This window comes from Choloepus didactylus, chromosome 8, assembly GCF_015220235.1.
Source record: "Choloepus didactylus isolate mChoDid1 chromosome 8, mChoDid1.pri, whole genome shotgun sequence".
Taxonomy (NCBI): domain Eukaryota; kingdom Metazoa; phylum Chordata; class Mammalia; order Pilosa; family Megalonychidae; genus Choloepus; species Choloepus didactylus.
In genome coordinates, this window is record NC_051314.1 from 125,490,375 (window position 1) to 125,509,281 (window position 18,907).

General features: G+C 43.7%; 1 protein-coding gene across 1 annotated transcript; it reads right to left on the reverse strand.

Annotated features, from left to right (window-relative positions):
- Nucleotides 1-305: 305 nt before the first annotated feature.
- Nucleotides 306-9,271, reverse strand: C1S (complement C1s). Its single transcript, XM_037847883.1, has 12 exons — nucleotides 9,118-9,271; nucleotides 8,105-8,271; nucleotides 7,651-7,858; nucleotides 7,264-7,441; nucleotides 6,284-6,409; nucleotides 5,625-5,824; nucleotides 5,266-5,419; nucleotides 4,783-4,898; nucleotides 4,293-4,371; nucleotides 3,636-3,764; nucleotides 2,911-2,985; nucleotides 306-1,547 (listed from the first exon to the last, which is right to left on the reverse strand). Exons 2-12 carry the CDS (start codon nucleotides 8,107-8,109, stop codon nucleotides 748-750), a joined length of 2,070 nt encoding a protein of 689 aa, XP_037703811.1. The 5' UTR covers nucleotides 8,110-8,271; nucleotides 9,118-9,271; the 3' UTR covers nucleotides 306-747.
- Between the last annotated feature and the right edge of the window lie 9,636 nt (nucleotides 9,272-18,907).

Below are 18,907 nucleotides of genomic sequence, written 5' to 3' on the forward strand. Positions count from 1 at the left end.
TTAAAGGGGGTCCTGAGCAGTCAAAGGCTAACTGTTATATGTGGATTTCTGAATGAGATTTACATGTTCAAGGAGTTTCAAAAGCAGAATATGGTGCCTTGTGTCATGAGTCTCATGTCAATCCACAATATTTAGATCCCCTCCTTTCAGTAAATCTCAATTGGAAGAGGAGAGAAAGGCTGAATTCCTTGTTTTCAAGGCAAAGATTAGCTGCCAGATGCTTGCATTTCCTTAGCTGCCCTCTCATCTCACTCCCCTTCTGCGGTTCTCAGTTCTTGAAGTGGAATAAGACAAGTCAGCCAGAATTGGGTTATAAACATGCTTTATTGTAACTAGATAGTAGATAGTGAGAATGATAAAGTAAATGGACTTGTGAACAAGTGATAGGGAAACAAACAAAAATAATAAGAATAAGGCATCCCCAACAATAAATTTGAGAGTCAGAGCTGTACAACCAGGCACTCAGGAGGAAAGGGGATTCCCAATCGAATAGTGCAAGATAAGTGTGCCCTTCCCATGTAGTTATCTATAGAACGAGTTCAGGGGCGAGGACCCCACAGGTTGAGACCAACCCAATGCCATGATCAAATGCTACCTCCATCCAGGTATCCCAACAATCAAGTTCTATTTATATCATAATTCCCTGTCTTCTCTGCAAGAAGTCATGGTGAAATAACAGAAATATTGTGAGGAGCTGCGGAGACTGGTATTGCCCCTTGGAGAGGCTGCTAGTGGTACACGTATGGCTCATTCCTTACTGGGGGTACTATTTTCCTGCATAGTCTTCATTATCCAGTCAATGTAGTTTTTCACCTTCGTGTAGAGCCCATAGGTTCCACATTCAGGACCCCAGGACACCAGGCCAGCCACATAAAATTTGGGTTTCTCTTTACTGGGGTCCTGTACAGCAAGGGCCCCACCGCTGTCCCCACCACAGCTATCAACATTTCTCTCTCCCCCAGCACAGATCATGTTCTCAGTGAAAACGAAGGCACCCATATTCACTTCGGGATTTTTCGGCTTCACTCCCCGGCACTTATCTAAGGAGGCTATGGGTATCCTTGCCCCTTGAAGTCTATAAATATTATCTCTATTCTCTGTTCGACCCCAGCCTGAGATCAGCCCCAGGTCATTCTCTGAGGGGATGTATGCTGGGCTGGTACCTGGCAGGCAAATAGGGGAGACATTGGGTCCCATCTTCACTGGGTCTTTCAGCTGCACCAGCGCAATGTCATTGTCAAAATTCGTCCGTGCCTCTCGGTTACTCAGGGTTTTCCAGCTTGGATGGATAATCACCTGCTCAGCAGTGAGCATCTGGGCATTCTTCAGAAGTGAGGTGCGCACTAAGGTCGACCCAACATACATGATGGGGTTAGGGTTTCCCTCCACGACGTGCGCAGCCGTCAGCACCCAGTACTCGTCAATAAGAGCCCCGCCAGCTCTTGGGCTTAAAAAGAAGACTTGCCAGGGGAAACTCTGAATCTTTGCATCAGTTCCTCCAAATATCCTCTGATTTACAGTATAAGGCTCACTGGGGACTCCACAGACTAGGAAGGAACAAGAACAAGGTGAGGAGGGAGCAGGAAACAGATGCCAGCCTCCTGCAAATCCTCAAACCACTCAAATACTTTTACCTGCCAGGGCTGTGGAATTCTCCTGCACAATATAGCCAACCCTGTATTTGGTCAACCATCCCAGTATCTGATTCATCCTGACCTTACCTAAGGACCAAACATCACACTTTGGCCAATGCCACGAGAAAGCTCACAGGAGAGACTAGTTAAACTTAGGCAATGTGTGCATTAACGTGTCCATTTGGATTAGTGCCTCACACTATCGACAGCTTGACTCACAGGCTCTCCAGAGACATAGTTCATTCCCAGGCTCAGCACGTAAGGCCAACAGGGAGCCCAACAGGGAGCCAGTGATGGAAAAGTTAGTCTCAGGAAGCCCTTTTCTCCCATAGATGGTGGGCAAGGCAAGACTTCTACCTTCTTCTAATGCCCAGGTCAAAGCCCTAATCACCTTAACTGAAGTCCTAAATGCAACTGGGTCCCTCCTAATCCACAGGTCAGCCTAAGAAGTAGTTGGCAAAGAGAGGGGTCTCTTCTTTCCTCTTGCTTTCTCCTTCTTGTTGACTGGTTCCAGGCATGATCCCCTTGCCATTACCCAGTATAACCGAAACGGAATTTTATTTCAGATGAAGTGGGCTTACCTAAATCCCTCACTAGTCAGCCTGAATGGACTCTGAGTTAAGTATAACAGGCTTTGGACTCAGACAGACCTGGGTTCAAAGCTTGGCCCTGCCACTGAACTTGCACTCAAATCACTCATCTGTAAAGTAGGATTAATATCAGCTGCCTCACAGGGCTGTTGCAAGGAATTAGCTCAGTCCCTAGCACTAAACAACATTGGTGTTACTATCAGAATCATCATTATTATTCTGGCTTTGCCTAAGTGTCTTCCTCTACTCAACTCTGATTTGCCCACAACCTCTCATCTCTTTTATTCCTCTATGTCTTGTTGCCATATCAACTTTTGATAGACTACCTAGTTTATTCAACTAGTCCTGTTTCTGAGTATTTACTCCTCACTATACCTCTCCTGTTGTAGCCATTCCACACCCCTTACAGCATCTGCATTACCAGCCCTAACTGGCCCTGACTCTAGACTCTGACCCCCTGGCTGTCACTGTCGGACTTTTCCATTCCTTTCAGCCTGCCTGAGGGAATTCCCCAAGGCCCTGGTGGGCCACTTCCCAGTGTTGTTGCCACATCACTGAGTTGGACTCTGATAGCCCAGAACTTCTAACTCCTTTCCCAAAATTACAGCTACTTCCAGAAGGTGACTCTGCTTCCCCTCACTTGCACCCACAGCGACAGTCTCTACCCAAGCCTAAGCCCTGATTACCTGGAACACATTTCGGCAGCTCTGTGCCCAGCTCCTCGTTCACCCAGCTCCCATTGCCAGAGCAGCGGTACTCCCCTGGAACAGCACAAGGGACACAGGACACAATCACCACCACATCTTCTCTCTTCCATTCCCTTCTTTTATTCAGAGCCTCTGCTCCTCTGGGATTTGAGGAGGGGGTCAGATCAAAGCAGCTAGAAAGTGAGCTTGAGAACACCTCCCCAGCAATCCCTCAGGCCTCCATCTTGCCAAGGAAGTCTCCAAAGCAGAAGGAAAAAGGGTCGTGGTAGAGATTGGGAAAATGTGTTAAGTGGGAGGGTGGGGGAAAGCAGCATAATGGGAAGTATTGGCTAATCCAGTCCTTCATCCAGCATCACCAAGGCCTGTACATCAAGGAAGCCAGTCATCATGGTATGCTGACTTGAAGCTGGAAACATTGTTCCTATGGGTTTTACATTAAATAATTTATCAAAAGCTGGATGACCATATAAAATGGATGTTGAGGGAGAATTCCTACCACAGCTGCAAGGCTGAGCTAGGTGATCTCTAAAATTCCCTATGCGTTATCCTAGAGAGCTCCATATGTAAACTGTATCCTTAGACTAAGCCAAGAGAATGAAGAAACGTCTGTCCCATCTCCCTCGTTTCTCTCTGCCTTCTCTCCAACCCAGGAAGACTGTGCGATTCACGCTCCAACACCCTTTCCACCAGTAAAAGAAACCTACCACTTCCTTCATGCTGCATGTAGTAATATGGCTCCTCACAAGTGTAGCGAGTGACAGAACCAAATAAAGTATTTTTGGGATCTTCAGCTTTACCATTCTGAATGGGTTCAGGAGAGCCACAGTCCACAGCTGCAGGAGGAAGGCAGAAGGGTGATGGTTAGGACAGCCAGTCCCTCCAAGCAAGAGTCCCTGGGCCAGTTCCACCCTCCCAGCCATGTTCTTCCTCTTTCCCTGTGCCAAATCCATAAGCACACCTGGGATGACTCTCCCCACACCATCCTCTCCGTGGCCATGCCCTCCAACTGGCATTGCTCAACTCCCTTGCCAGTTCAGATGACCCCTTGAAGGCTACAAGGAGGAACCTAGTTCTCAGTGGTTGGGATAGACCCCCATGGAAGCCAGGGATGAACCCACATGGACTATTAACTCTACCATTCCACTGCCTATCTCTCTTTTGAAAAAAATCTATCAGTCTGGCTGTCCTCGGACCTGATCAGGGCTGGGACTAGAGAAGCCACCATGGCTGGCTTCCCTTTGAAAACCCAATCTACTTTTCATAAGCCTAAGAGGAAACCATACATCTAAATCCTGATAGGATCCTTCCATTCCCTTTGAAAGAAAAAATAAAAACAGTCCCCACTTTGAAGAGATACATACGTTGACATTTCAGTTTGGAATTACTCCACTGTCCGTTGCTTTGACAAGTAGAATAGAAAAATGTTGAGCCAACACTTCCCTAGAGAATAATAGGCATCACCATTAACTTACAAGGAGAAACATAACTTATAGGGGAAATCAAAACTAAAAATGAATCTCTGGCCTTGGATCAAGGAGGAGTTGTCACCACAAACTTGGGGGACAATTTTAGTAAAATGTCCCAAAGCACCCAGGCATTGGAGCTGAAACACAACTTTGCTCCAGCGTGTCAACTCCCCTTCCCCAAGAAGACTGAAGGCAGGAAAAGAATCCCAAGGTGGCCAAGGAGGTTCATGGCTCATAAGGAAGGACTGAAGATCCTGAGCTATTATGCTTATGGAAAAGCTGTTATATGTTGCTCAAACAAGGACATGAGGTACAGAATTGGACAATTCCATGCTCATTCTGACCTGGGGCCAGGGATTAGGGAGAAGCCCTAAAGGTACTTTACCTCCACAATTTCAAATCCATCCAGACAGGTTATCTTCACCACATCCTTAAACACATATTTTGCCTTCTCAGGCTCCCAAACAGAATTGCTTGTGACTTCCTTACGACAGGGGATTGCTTGGAGATGACAGAAGTTAGAACAGAAAAAAATATTACCAAATAATTGGGGGCCCTCTATTCTATTTACATCATTCTCACACTTTCTAAAATCTTTCAATTGTCCTCAATCCTGATGCCTAACATTAATATAGCAGATGTCTAAAATAATTTGGTATTACTAACTATTCACCCCCAGTTCTCTGCATTCCCAGGTCTGGATTCCTAGAGGTTGAGGTATTTCTAGCACCCATTTACAGGATTAGATCTTTCTGAGGACATGAGGGATCTCAGGATTCCCATCCATACAAAGGTCTACGTGTTTTGATTCTACATTGTCCAGGAACTTTGGTACCACCAACCAAAGAGAGACTTCTAGGACACTCACGATCTCCATGGTAACGAAGTTTCCAGCCCTTTTTTTGCCCTGTTTGGTCACTCAGGAAGACGATATCAAGAACATTACTCCTGGTTTCGATGTTTTGTGGCCCAGGGAATCCATCACCACAGTACGGACCAAATTGCCGATCTCCTGCAATAAACTAAAAGGAAACAAAATGATGAAATCAGAAGAGAGACAGAAAAAGCTACAGGAAAGAGGTAAAAGGGAAGGAGGTAATAAATGGAATATAAAATAGGAAGAAGGAAAGAAAGAAAATAAGGGGCAGAAGGAAAGATAATTTTGTCTTCAAGGAGAAATCTCTTTGTGTGAGTTGGAAGGTAAAAAATGAATCATCCATCACGCACAACTAAACCGTCAGGGCAATTCCCTGCTGAATCGACTGGTTCCACATCAAAATCTTCTCTCCGCATAGTCACCACCACTTGGTACCCCTCCTCCAGTGAGATCTTGTATTCACATCTTGAGTTCTCTGGGTATGGATTGGGATAATTGGGGCTCGTGATCTCCCCAATCAGTGTAGTGAATACATCTCCACTGCAATTGACTAAGGGAGAAAAAGAGAAAGGAGGGAATTAAGCATAGGATCAAGCCAAGGAGTTCCTGCCTTCTTCTATGACTCCTTCTCTCATGGACTGATAGTCCCAGAGCCTGGGATCCATGCCCTGACTGCAGCCCACATGCAGCAATTACACACCAAACAGGTATAAGTAGAGATGTCCAGTGCCTCCATCACTTTGCTTATGATAGGGCCTTTCATGGTTAGAACAGCCCAGGTGGACTCTTCACAGGCATCTATTTCTCTTCCCTAATTATCTTATTTTATCCTGTAGCCTTGTCTTCCCCTCTTCTTATGGGTCCCCCTCAGCTTACGGGTAACTCAGAACAGAGACCACATCAAGTCTAAAATCAAAAATCAAAATGGAAGCATGGACAAAGTCATCACTGTGGCTTCAAACCATTCTAAGTCCCAGGGAATGTGCTCCCCTCTTGAGGCCATACTCACCTCCACAATTTCTCATATCATCATGCAGGAAGTATTCCGGGGGGCAGGAGCAGAAGTAGCCACCGATGAAGTTGTTGCAGAAGTGGCTGCAAGGGGCATCTGCAAATTCTGTGCACTCATTTACATCTACAAGAGTAGAGAAAGACTGAGGTTAAGGACAAGACCTAGAAGGAAGAATGAAGTTAAACCCAAAACTACAAAGGTAAAAGAAAAGGAAAGGCCTGTTGCTTAAAGACGTTCAAGGAACCACATTTCAGGATGGTATTATTCTATATTACCCCTCCATAATAAGATTCCAGAGTTGTGTCATACAATTGCACAGTGATTGGGGAGCTCTCAACACCAGGGACCCTTGACCTTCTTCATAGAGTGTTCTAGTGCCAGAGACAACACCCTGCAGGCTCACCACAACAGTGATGTCTTCTGTGGGGAGGAAGAATTTGTACACTTATTACTTTGCATGATGTTGGTACTTCTGTCAAGCCTAAACAATGGTTGGGCTTTATGAGATGTTCTAACTTCATTTTAACCTGGAGATAAGTATAGAAGCATAACGAATTTGAAGTTTGATGCCATATATTGAGTGGGTTTGAATACCATACATTGCCTGTGAGATTCTTGGCAAGCTATTTAACTTTCCTAGTCCTCACTTTCCTGATCCTTTTCTGTTTGTCAATAATGCCTACCTTGAAGGGTTGAAGTGAAGATTGTGTTAATGTAAGTAAAATTCCTAATAATGCTCATACCTAGAGGTTCTCAATAAATTACTATTTATTATGTTATTACTATTATCATCTTTACCACTAAGACATGATCGTGTGTTTGAATTTCACAAAGGCGGTTCACGGAGGGACATGAGCCAACTCCACATTTCATAAGAGTTATGAACAGAATCTTCATTTGTTGCACTGCTCATTGTTTTTTCCTGCTTCTAACCTTTTAGCTGGATCAATCAGGCATAGGTGGAACACGATCCGTACCTACGGCAACATAGTATGCTGCAAACCCAGTGAAACGCTCTTCATTGGAGAAGTCCGACTTGAAGTTCACCTGGAGTTTGTTGTATGGGACTTTGAACTCTTCCACAATTGGGGAGTTGGGATTCTTACTGGTCTTCTGTCCACAGAGTATCCCTTCTTCAATGCCTCCTGACATTATCTAAGAGAAGAACCAAAAAGGATCTAGGACAGGGTAATGTTTCGGTGTGAAGACAAGAGAAGGGGATGGAGAGAGAAGAACAGTATTTACCATCTTAGGACAGTTTGACTCAGGTCACTGCATGCCTGTGGCACTCCACTGCACATCCCTCTCGCCCACCACCCCAGCCCTGGTCTCCTATCTCTAATCTTTACGTGCTGACAATATACCTGCACTGAGTCATATGCGCAGTTCTCTGACAGTTCTATGTCCAGATGAGTGAAGTAGAGGTGAATCCCGTACCCTTCAGGAACTTCTATGTCCCAAGATTTCTCTATTTCATTGGGGTATGCCTGAGGATAGTTAGGGGACAGGATCTCCCCATACATGGTAGGCTCGGCATAAACCCATGCCAAAAGGGAAAACAGGACAATGCACCTGAAAAAGACACAGAGAGGTGGGTGACCCAGGTACCAGCGGCTTAGTGCAGCATCCTAGCATGTGTCACAGGGAGAAAGGAGGGGGAAGGAGAAGGGCAGGCAGCCGGGCACAGAGGAGACCCTTAGGTTGGAATAAAGCAAAAAGGCCTAGGTCAAACCAAAACCCAGACTCCCAATCTGAGTTTTCTCAAGAAGATGAAAGGAGTGGAATCTGTGTCCATCTCGTAGGGCCTTGATGACTTACCACATCTCTGGCGATTTGTCCGTCCCTGGTGAGAAGCACGTCTCTTGGTCCTGGCTCTCTGCCCCTCTGGACTTTGGAGTCAAAGAGGTGGCAGGCCTGGCTGTATTTGTCTGACAAACACAGGCACCTGATTTGGTGGGGAGGTGTCCCCTGGGGTTCAGGTCCACCTTCATAAGAAGAAAACCCAGGTTAAGGAGAACCATGTCCCTAACTGTCACCAAATGACATCTACCCTTCGTGACCTCCCCAGGCCTTACTTCAATTAATTTCCTAGGCTGGTACTAAATCTCATCCTTCTCCTGTTGCCTCTCTGGACCTTCCCCCAGTTTTTCTCCAAGGTTAGGAGGACTTTCTCCCAGTTTTCTTCTTCCTCTGTTCTCCTGCCCTCACGAGTCTCTCTCCTGCCCTCAGAGAACAGCATCTCCGCTTCCACTCAGGTTCTCAAGAGTCTCTGCCCATCGTCACCAGCCATCTAGGACAGAGCTCCCTCCTCCTTTGACGGTGACTGTCCTTATCACTTCAGGTGGGCTCCCTTTACCACACTCATTATGGCTGACCTGCAGGAGGAAGGCGCTTTTCCGCTGGGAGGGCAGTGACCTCGGGAGAAGGGCTTTGAGAGCAGAAGTGCTGCCTCCCACGGAGAAAGGGGTGGGTGGGGAAGGAGAAGAGGGGCAGCTGAATGGCAAGAATCAAAAAAGGAAGAGGAGTGGTATTCCCTGATTTCCTACACTAATTTACCAGGGTTAATTTAGTAATTTCCTTTACTAAAAAGACAAGTTATCTTCCCACGGTTCCTGGAAAAGTCTTGCCCAAAAAAATAGTTTAACCCAGAAAACAGCGGGGCGGTGTGGGGAAGGGTGGGTCACCCTAAGAGAACTAAGTGGTCCGTATCTGCCTTCTTTTAATTCTGATCATTGCAGCCCTCCATCTTTGCCCCCCACCTCCCTGCGTGGGGTTTTCCGCCTTCCTTTTTTCCTCCATCAAAGCTCTGCTTTTCGTTTTAAGGTTTTTACCTTCAGAAGCTGATGGGGGCGAGTGGGTCAGTCCCCTCTCTCCCTGCAGCTCCCAGGGAGAGCAGCACGCTCCCTCTGCAGGAGCCTCCAGCCGACGTCCCCCAGCCTGGTTCTGTTCTGACGACTCCCTCCCCGAGTGTGCATGTCTGGAATTCCCTGCCCTAAACAGAGGGGGCTGGGGGACCATGGCAGAAGGAGAGGGAACTCAGCCTTGATGCTGGAGCGCCCTCTGCTCTTGAAACAACAACCGCGTCCTGCTCCCAGGCCTGGGATGTCTCTCTCCAGGGCTACAGGGGGAGAGAGGAGGAACAGGAATTTCACTGATTGCTTAATGCTCTTTTTCAGCCAAAGAGTGTGTTACAGAGTTTTCAGGGAAGTCAGGTGATTTATGGGAAAAGGAGTAGACTAATAGCATGGGGGAGAAGCCAAACCCAGAAAGTCCAACCCTCCAGCTGTGTAGGAATCATAAATTAAGGAAGAGTAGTTATCAGAAATGCAGGTCATCTCTGCCTTTAAAGCAATTTTAATGGCTGGAGACATACCTAAATCCAGGCTGGTGTGGGGTGATGCTTTTTCCTCTTCTTAAAATCCCTTCCACATCACCAAACATCTAAATTCTATCCACCAGTCAAGCCCCAGTTCAAATACAACCCACAGTACCTTATCCATTACCCTTGGGGCTAGATGTGTTTTTTGTTTTGTTTTGTTTTTTCAGTGCAATTTTATTGAGACATATTCACATACCAGATAATCATCCAAAGTGTACAATCAATGGTTCATGGTATCTAGACATGTTTTGAAATACAGAATTTTATAGATTTTTAAAAGGCAATACAGTGCATGGACCAAATCTTAGGTAATACCTCCTGAGGAGCTGGGACAACTCTCCATGATAAAACATTAATGTTTCTGCAATAAACATATTGATAGTCACAGTAAGTGAAACTTTAGATTAGAAATTACCACACATCAGTTCAGGCAGGTTTTGGTGCCAAACCTGAAAAAAAAAATAACAAAACACTTTGTTTTCAGAATCTTTTGGAGTTTAGAATTGCAGATAAGGGACTGTGGGGAGTATGACTCCTCCAAAAAGCCTTCCCTGATCTCCTTCATGTCCTTCATTCCTTTCTAACTTGTAGTTTAGTGATGGCATTCCAATCCATCTCAGAGTTCATCAGTTGAAGATGCTCCATTATTTTACATGCCACTAGGAATAAGAAAGCTGCCAACTAAACTAGGATTTGCCATTGATTGTAAGATGCACCCTGATTTCAGAAGTGTTCAGGTGTGGAGGGAAATGCATGCTTCAGAATCCATGAAGGGTGGTATTTGTGTATGTGCCTTACCTCTGCACCTGGAGTCAGAAAGCAGGATCAAGTCCTAGCTCTGCCACTTACCAGCACTGAGACTTTAGGCTTCTTCCTTCTTAGCTTCTTCAAGTATAAAATAGAGGTGATATCAGTTCTGCCTACCCTACGTGACTGTCAGGAGAAGCTAGTGAAACAATAAGAGTAAAAGAGATTCGCAACCTATGCTGCCAAATAAATGTACATGTTAAAAGGGAGCAAATTATGAGCCTCATCAGGTCTCTTTTCAGGCAGGTTCTGGGTCTGATTCACTTTTGTAGCTTCTACCATGTGTAGCAGTGTCATACGTGGGGTACATGTATGTGTGATCATTTGTCATTCTTTTTGGCTGCCCAGCATTTAAACCCCTTTACCACATTTGGGAAGTTCCTTATTGTATCAGTCTTGGGAGCAGATCCCATCTCCCAGGAGAGAAGGTGTAAGTGCAGGAAGCATGTCCCCACTTCTCGTAGCTCTGGAGCAGGACGTAAGTGCCCACGCTCCATTCATCAGAGGATTCTAAATCCAGACACAGTGATAACAAGAAGCAGGGACTACAGAGAAGCTGGGGGAAGTGGTGGTTGCAGCAAGATGGAGGAGGGGGTGGAGTCCGCAGCAGCCCCCAGGTCTCTCCCCGTGGCAGAGAGCTTTGCAAGCAGAAGCACCTAGGGCAGGCTAAGGTTGTGGCAGGACAGTGGCAGCAGCCATGTTCTGATCATCCTTCCCGCGATAAAGCTCCTACACTTGGCCCTCCAGCTCTCCTGGCATTTCCTTGAGTGACCCCGGGTCCCTGTAATAAATTCCCCTTCTGCTCAGGTCAACGGACTTGGTTTCTGTTGCTTGCAACTAAGAACAATGGCTGAATGTGTTCGGTGAGTACCTGAGAGATGACTGAGTGAATGAATTAGCCAAGGTGAGTTCAAACCATTTACTCCCTGCTTTTATTTGTGTGTCTTGGGAAAAGCGACTCAACCTCTCTGAGCTCCAGCTTCGTCACATGTAAAATAGGAATAATATCACCAACCTCAGACAGTGCTATTGCTGCCAGAGCCGGCTATTGCTATGATTAAATGAGAGTTGTACTAAGCATTCAGCATATGTCTGAGTGAGCCCTTCATAAATAACAAACATTAACCTCGTCTCCAAACACCAACAGCAGTAGCAGCAGCATCCTCCTCATCAAGAGCTTCTGAGTTTGCCGCAGGAGACAGCAAGGAGGAAAAAAAAAGCATTTTTCCTTGGCTGCTTCTCCTTTTCCTTTGAGTTCAACATTGTCTGAGCTTGCCAGAAACATTGAAGCTCTCTCCTACTGTGATGGTTTGAAGCTGTATGTACCCCAGAAAAGTTCATGTTCTTAAAGCTAATCCATTCCTGTGGGTGTAGACTATTGTGGGTAGGACCATTTGATTAGATTATTTCAGTCAAGTTGTGCTCCAGGTGGGTCTTAATCCTCTTACTGGAGTCCTTTACAAGAAAGGCAATTCAGAGAAGCATAGAGAGAAGCTAAGACAGACAGAAGCTAAAAGAGAGAAGCACACAGAAGCTCAGAAGGAAAGCCACAGGCAGAGCAGCCAGAAGTTGAAAGTAATGAAACCCAGGAGAGAAGGACCAGCAGACACTGCCACGTGCCTGGCCATGTGACAGCAGCTTTCTTCAGGAAGAAGGTATCATCCTGCTGATGCCTTGATTTGGACATTTTCATGGCCTCGAACTGTAAACTTGTAAGTTAATAAATTCCCACTGTAAAAGCCAACCTATTTCTGGTATATTACCTTTTGCCTGCTTTAGCAAAGCAAAACACCTACCTTCATGTGTGTTTTGTCTTCCCTTCTTCAATTTTTGTCATCTAGGTAAAATATTTTTCTATCTAAATCTCAGGCAGACAAAAATCACACTTATAATAGCACCTCTGGACCCCACCTCTTTCCTTAGTTCAGCAATAACTCAAACCAAGATCTCTTACAGTGTCAGCCTTATAGGAACAGGGAGTGTGTTGTGATCTGCCCAGGACCGAGGGATTTGTAAAAATGATTGTGCCTTCAACTTGGCAGATGACATCACTGCCCTCCCCCCTACGTGGGATCAGACACCCAGGGGAGTGAATCTCCCTGGCAACGTGGAATATGACTCCCGGGGAGGAATCTAGACCCAGCATCGTGGGATGGAGACCATCTACTTGACCAAAAAGGGGGTGTGAAAGGAAATGAAATAAGCTTCAGTGGCAGAGAGATTCCAAAAGGAGCTGAGAGGTCACTCTGGTGGGCACTTTTACCCACAATATAGACAACCCCTTTTAGGTTCCAATGAATTGAAGTAGCTAGCAGTAAACACCTGAAACTATCAAACTACAACCCAGAACCCTTGAAGACGATTGTATAAAAAAGTAGCTTATGAGGGGTGACAATGTGATTGGGAAAACCATGTGGACCACACTCCCCTTTGTCCAGTGTATGGATGGATGAGTAGAAAAATGGGGGCAAAAAAAAAAAAAAAAAGCACCCAGTGTTCTTTTTTACTTTGTTCTTTTCACTTTAATTTTTATTCTTATTATTTTTGTGTGTGGTAATGAAAATGTTCAGAAATTTATTTTGGTGATGAATGTACAACTATATAATGGTACTGTGAACAACTGAATGTAAGCTTTGTATTACTGCATGGTATGTGAATATATCTCAATAAAAATTGAATTAAAAAAAAGTGATTGTGCCTTTTGTCATCCTCAGGGTCACTGGAACCAAGTTGATGGGAATGATGCTGATAGACAAACCAGAAATTAGAACTCTATATGTCAACATTAAAACTAACTAACATATAAATATAATAGGATATAGAAATATAAATATCACATTTTAGAAAATAATCAACCAGTGTTAGAGTCAAAACTATCACCACATTAGGATCTCTGAGTGGGGCTGAATAAACAGCATCCCTCTTCCCCATCCAAGTTCTAGACAAACTAAGAAATAAAACAAAACTAGCAGATTGAGGCCAAAATATTACCTTTAAAAGTGATAAAGGCTAAGACAGAGGAAGTAGCTTCATGTAAAAGCTAAATGGGGGCCAACTGAGCCCCAGGATGACACAGAACTACCTGTTTAGACCTAGGCAACACTGACCAGGGAAGGCCTCCCCAAAGGGAGAACATGTGCTTCCAGAAGACAGCTCGCTCCAGAGGAGGAAGGATCCAGCTGAGAGGGGCAGGCCCAGTTAATCTTCCATCTTTACACTTACTTAAGTTACTCCACCTTCCCAGCGTAGAGAGTGGCAGTATGGAGAGTGGCCAGAAGTGTCACGTGACAAAGATCTCTCTTCAGAAAAGATCCGTCAGTAGTAAGAAAGGAACCTTCCCCTCCCAACGTTCCCAGGCTTTTCCTCTCCAACCTGTTAGGCCTAACAATTAAACATCCGACCAGGAGGGATGAGGCGGCTACCTGGGGCAGGAGCGCTACAGTCCAATTAGGGCATTTTCAAGGCCTCTTGCCAACCATCATTCCTTTTTTGGGTCCCCTGGCACCACTGTCCCCATAAGGCTCCAAAATGATGCTGAACAATGCATTAACAATAAATACAATCTGAACCCAAGGCTGAAAATCCACTGCCTGTCCCATTTCCCATCCTAAATTTCATTCAGCCACATTATCTAAGCTAGCTATCAGAGGTTCTGCAATGAGCTTAAGACAGTAATAAGATGCACCAATCATTATACTTTCTATTTTTAAAGATCCCCAAGGAAGGCAATCTCCAATAACTTGTTCTAATGTATACTCCATATTTTGAGAAGTTTCTTCCTTTTAGCAATTCTAAACCTAAGCCCATCTCCTTTTGTCTCTTCTTAGTGAATTGTGATAAAAATACATTATACAATTGTTTAAAAAAAAAAAAAGAAACGCCAATTGTGAAATGCCAATGATAAAGAGGTGCCTCAAGTTTGAACAAAAAACAAACAAAAAATAACCTTCCATTACCCAACTCCCAAATTAAAGTTCAAATCCCATTGCAAACTAGATTCCAAAGACTTTAAAGTCCAAAGTAACTGAAGTCCAAAATCAAATTTTCTTTCTTTTAAGTCCAAAATTCTTAAGTCCTCAAACCCTTGGTCCCAATTTTTATTCAGCTCAGTCTCAATCGCTGGGCAGAGCTGTGGTCCCTTCAGCAGCTCCAGCCTGAACTGGAATGGTTAGTTCCTCCAGGGCTTCTGAAATTATATTAGTTCTGAAGCAAGTCTTCCATGAGCTGCAATTTTTAAAAGTCCAAAGAGTTAATGAGATGCAAGAATATTGCACCATCAGCCCCACAACCATAAAATTTTGAAGACAAGCCAAATCCAGGCCCAAAAGTGGTTATCCCAGGCAAATTAAAATATATTTCTAGAACTCTGTACTTAATGCATTAAGAAGGAATATTTAAGCCTTAAACATTTGTTTTTAACAAAGTCTCAAAGACCGAATAAGAAATTCAATAGTCAGGTACTTAGTTTTTTACCTCCCCTTGATGCCAGTCAGGTTTATGCCAATTGTTCAGAACCCATGTTCTTCAAACTTAAACACACTGGAAGAAATCACCTACAAAAGAAGTTAATTTGGCACTCTGTATGTACCATATGGGGTTTTCCTATGCAGAACTTCTTGATATCCATTTCTCCCCTTGAGCCCCAAGTTTCTGGCACCCCAGGCTGCTCTAGAGGGTGAGCTCGGCCTAGTAATAGAGCCTCCGCAGTGTGACGAGGGCAGACGTCTTCAATCACATGCCGCAGTGGTTTCTGCCACTGCCTTGTTGCTGGAATCACTGAGACCTAAAACGCTTCCTCCCAGGGAAGATGCACCCTTCGTTCCCACGACTGTTTCACCAGTCGGCATCACCTGAAGTACAGCATGTGAGGGAGCCCCATCTTTTGGTAACCACGTGAGGCACCCTCAGTGCAAACCACCTCACTGAGCACAGTGAACCCCAGTACCCGAGAGTTCATTTAAAAAAATGAGTATTTGTGCCAGTTTGAATGTATTGTGTCCACCAAACACCATTATCTTTGATGTAATCTTGTGTGGGCAGATGTTATCAGTTTTGATTAGATTTCCTTGAGTGTTTCTTTGGAGATGCTCCCCACCCAGCTGTGGGTGATGACTCTGATTGGATATTTCCATGGAGGCGTTGCCCCACCCATTTAGGGTGGGCTTTGATCACTGGAGCCATATAAATGAGCTGATGGGCAGAGGGAACTCAGTGCAGCTGAGAGTGACATTTTGAAGAGGAGCTACAACCAAGGGGGACACTTTGAAGAAAGCACAGGAGCTGCAGATGAGACACATTTTGAAGACGGCCATTGGAAGCAGACTCTTGCTCCAGAGAAGCTAAGAGAGGACAAATACCCCAAGTGTAACTAAGAGTAACATTTTTGAGGAGCTGCAGCCTAGCGAGGAACATCCTGGGAGAAAGCCATTTTGAAACCAGAACTTTGGAGCAGATGCCAGCTATGTGCCTTCCCAGCTAACAGAGGTTTTCCAGGCACCATTGGCCATCCTCCAGTGAAGTTACCTGACTGTTGATGCATTACCTTGGACACTTTATGGCCTTAAGACTGTAACTGTGTAACCAAATAAACCCTCTTTTATAAAAGCCAATCCATCTCTGGTGTTTTGCGTTCAGAATTAGCAAACTAGAACAGTATTGTTGTGTTTTCTAATCATATTTTTTATTGTAGAATATATTATATATACATAGAAGTGATAACTTTCCAAGTGCAATTTAACAAGTAATTAGAAAGCAAATTTCAAAGAATAATATGTTACAGTTCCACAGTTTCAGTTATTTCCTTCTTGTGAAATATGGCATATATACAAAAAGGCAATATCTTTCAAAGTATGATTTAAAAAGTAGTTACACAGGAAATTTCCAAAGGTGTTATAGTCACAGCACCATAGTTTCAGTTATTTCCTTATTGTGAAATATAATATATATACAAAAAGGGATAGCTTTCAAATTACAATTTAACAAGTAGCTATAGAACAAAAGTCAAAGAATGCTATGTGTTACAATTCCACCATTTCAATTCTTTCCTTCTAGCTATTCTAATACCCTAGCAATACTTATAAATACTTATAATACTTACAAAGTAGGGGGTTCCTAAGTTCACATAGCACATGTTATGTCCATGATAATCCATCCATACCTCACATTATCATCACTTAGCTGTGCAATCCTCATTACTCTCCATTTTAAATAATTCTCATGACCCAAAACATCTCATAGCTCTTGTCAGCTCTTAATTATTTGTCCCTAGTATTTATGTAATACTAGTATGGTATTCCTATTACTTATAGTCTCTAGTACTCAATATGCAGATTTTTCCCAATACCCTTCTGTTGTCACCTGTCTGTGCTAGTTTCATACCTTAGAAGTATATCATGCAAGCCCCTATCTATATTTGTAGTGCTGATCTGTGGGAAACATGCCTTTAAATAACCCCTTTCAATCCTATTTGCCTTCAATACAGCTCTGATACTTACAATCCCATTAACAACCATCACCACATCCATTCCCATACCTTTGAATTCACCATCATTAACATATGTGAACATATTAGCTTATAGTTCCCTCGCACTAGCTATTTTCTATCACTAGGGCCCCAATATTCTGTATTATAAGATACTGGTTTTACATTGTTCAGAGAATTCATAGAAGTCGTTAACATACAATATCTCTCCTTTTGTATCTGACTTATTTCACTCAGCATTATATCTTCAAGTTTCATCCATGTTGCCATATGTTTCAGGACCTTGTTCCTTCTTACTGCTACATAGTATTCCTTCATATGTATATACCACATTTAGTTTATCCACTCATCTCTTGGCAATTGTGAACAATACTGCTATGAACATCAATATACAAATGTCTGTTCATGTCACTGCTTTCGGATCTTCTAGGTATATACAGAGAAGCGGAATTGCCGGATCATAGGATAACTCGATATCTAGCTTTCTGAGGAACAGCCAAACTGTCTTCCACAGCAGCTGTACCATTGTACATTCCTGCCAGCAATGAATAAGAGTTCCAATTTCTCCACATCCTCTCCAGCATTTATTGTTTCCTGTTTGTTTAATGGCAGCCATTCTTATTGGTGTGAGATGATATCTCATTTTGGTTTTGATTTGCATCTCCCTAACGGCTAGTGAAGATGAACATATTTCATGTGTCTTTTAGCCATTTGCATTTCCTTTTCAGAAAAATATCTTTTCATATCTTTTGCCCATTTTGTAATTGGGCTGTTTGTACTACTGTTGTTGAGTTGTAGGATTTCTTTATATATGCAGGATGTCAGTCTCTTATCTGATATATGGTTTCCAAATATTTTCTCCCATTGAGTTGGCTGCCTCTTTACCTTTTTGACAAAGTTTTTTGAGGCACAGAAGCTTTTGGTTTTGAGGCGTTCCCATTTATCTATTTTTTCTTTCATTGTTTGTGCTTTAGGTGTAAGGTCTAAGAAGCTACCTCCTAAAATTAGGTCTTGAAGATGTTTCCCTACACTATCTTCTAGGAGTTTTATGGTACTGTCTCTTATATTGAGGTCTTTAATCCAGTTAATTATTGTATAGGGTATGAGGTAGGGGTCCTCTTTCATTCTTTTGGTTATGGCTATCAGTTCTCCCAGCCGAATTTGTTGAAGAGACTGTTCTATCCTAGTTCAGTGGATTTGGGGGCCTTATCAAAAATCAGTCAACCATATATCTGGGGGTCTATTTCCAAACTCTCAATTTGATTCCATTGATCAATATGTCTATCTTTATGCCAATACCATGCTGTTTTGACCACTGTAACTTTATAGTAGGCTTCAAAGTCTGGAATTGTAAGTTCTCTATGCTGGTTTGGATGTAGTACGTCCCCCAAAACACCATGTTCTTTAATGTAATCTTGTGGAGGCAGATGTATTAGTGATGATTAGGTTGGAATCCTTTGATTGAGTGTTTCCATGGAGATGTGACTCAATCAACTGTGGGTGAACTATTCGATTAAATTATTCCCATGGAGATATGGACCCTGCCCATTCTGGGTGGGTCTTGGTTTAATCACTGGAGTCCTATAAAAGCGCTCACAAACAGAAGGACCTCAGAGCAGCTAAGAGAGACATTTGAAGAACACCATTTTGAAACGCAATCTGGGAGCAAAGGGAGAAGACACCAGCCATGTGCCTTCCCAGCTAACAGAGGTGTTCCAGATGTCATCGGCCATCCTTCAGCAAAGGTACCCTATTGTTGATGCTGTAACTTGAACACTTTTATGACCTTAAGACTGTAACTTTGTAACCAACTAAACCCAAACCCCCTTTATAAAAGCCAATCCATTTCTGGTACTTTGCATTCTGGCAGCATTACCAAATGGGAACATCCTCCCACTTTTTTCTTCTTTTTGAGGATGTTTTTGGCAATTTGAGATATCTTGCCCTTCCCAAT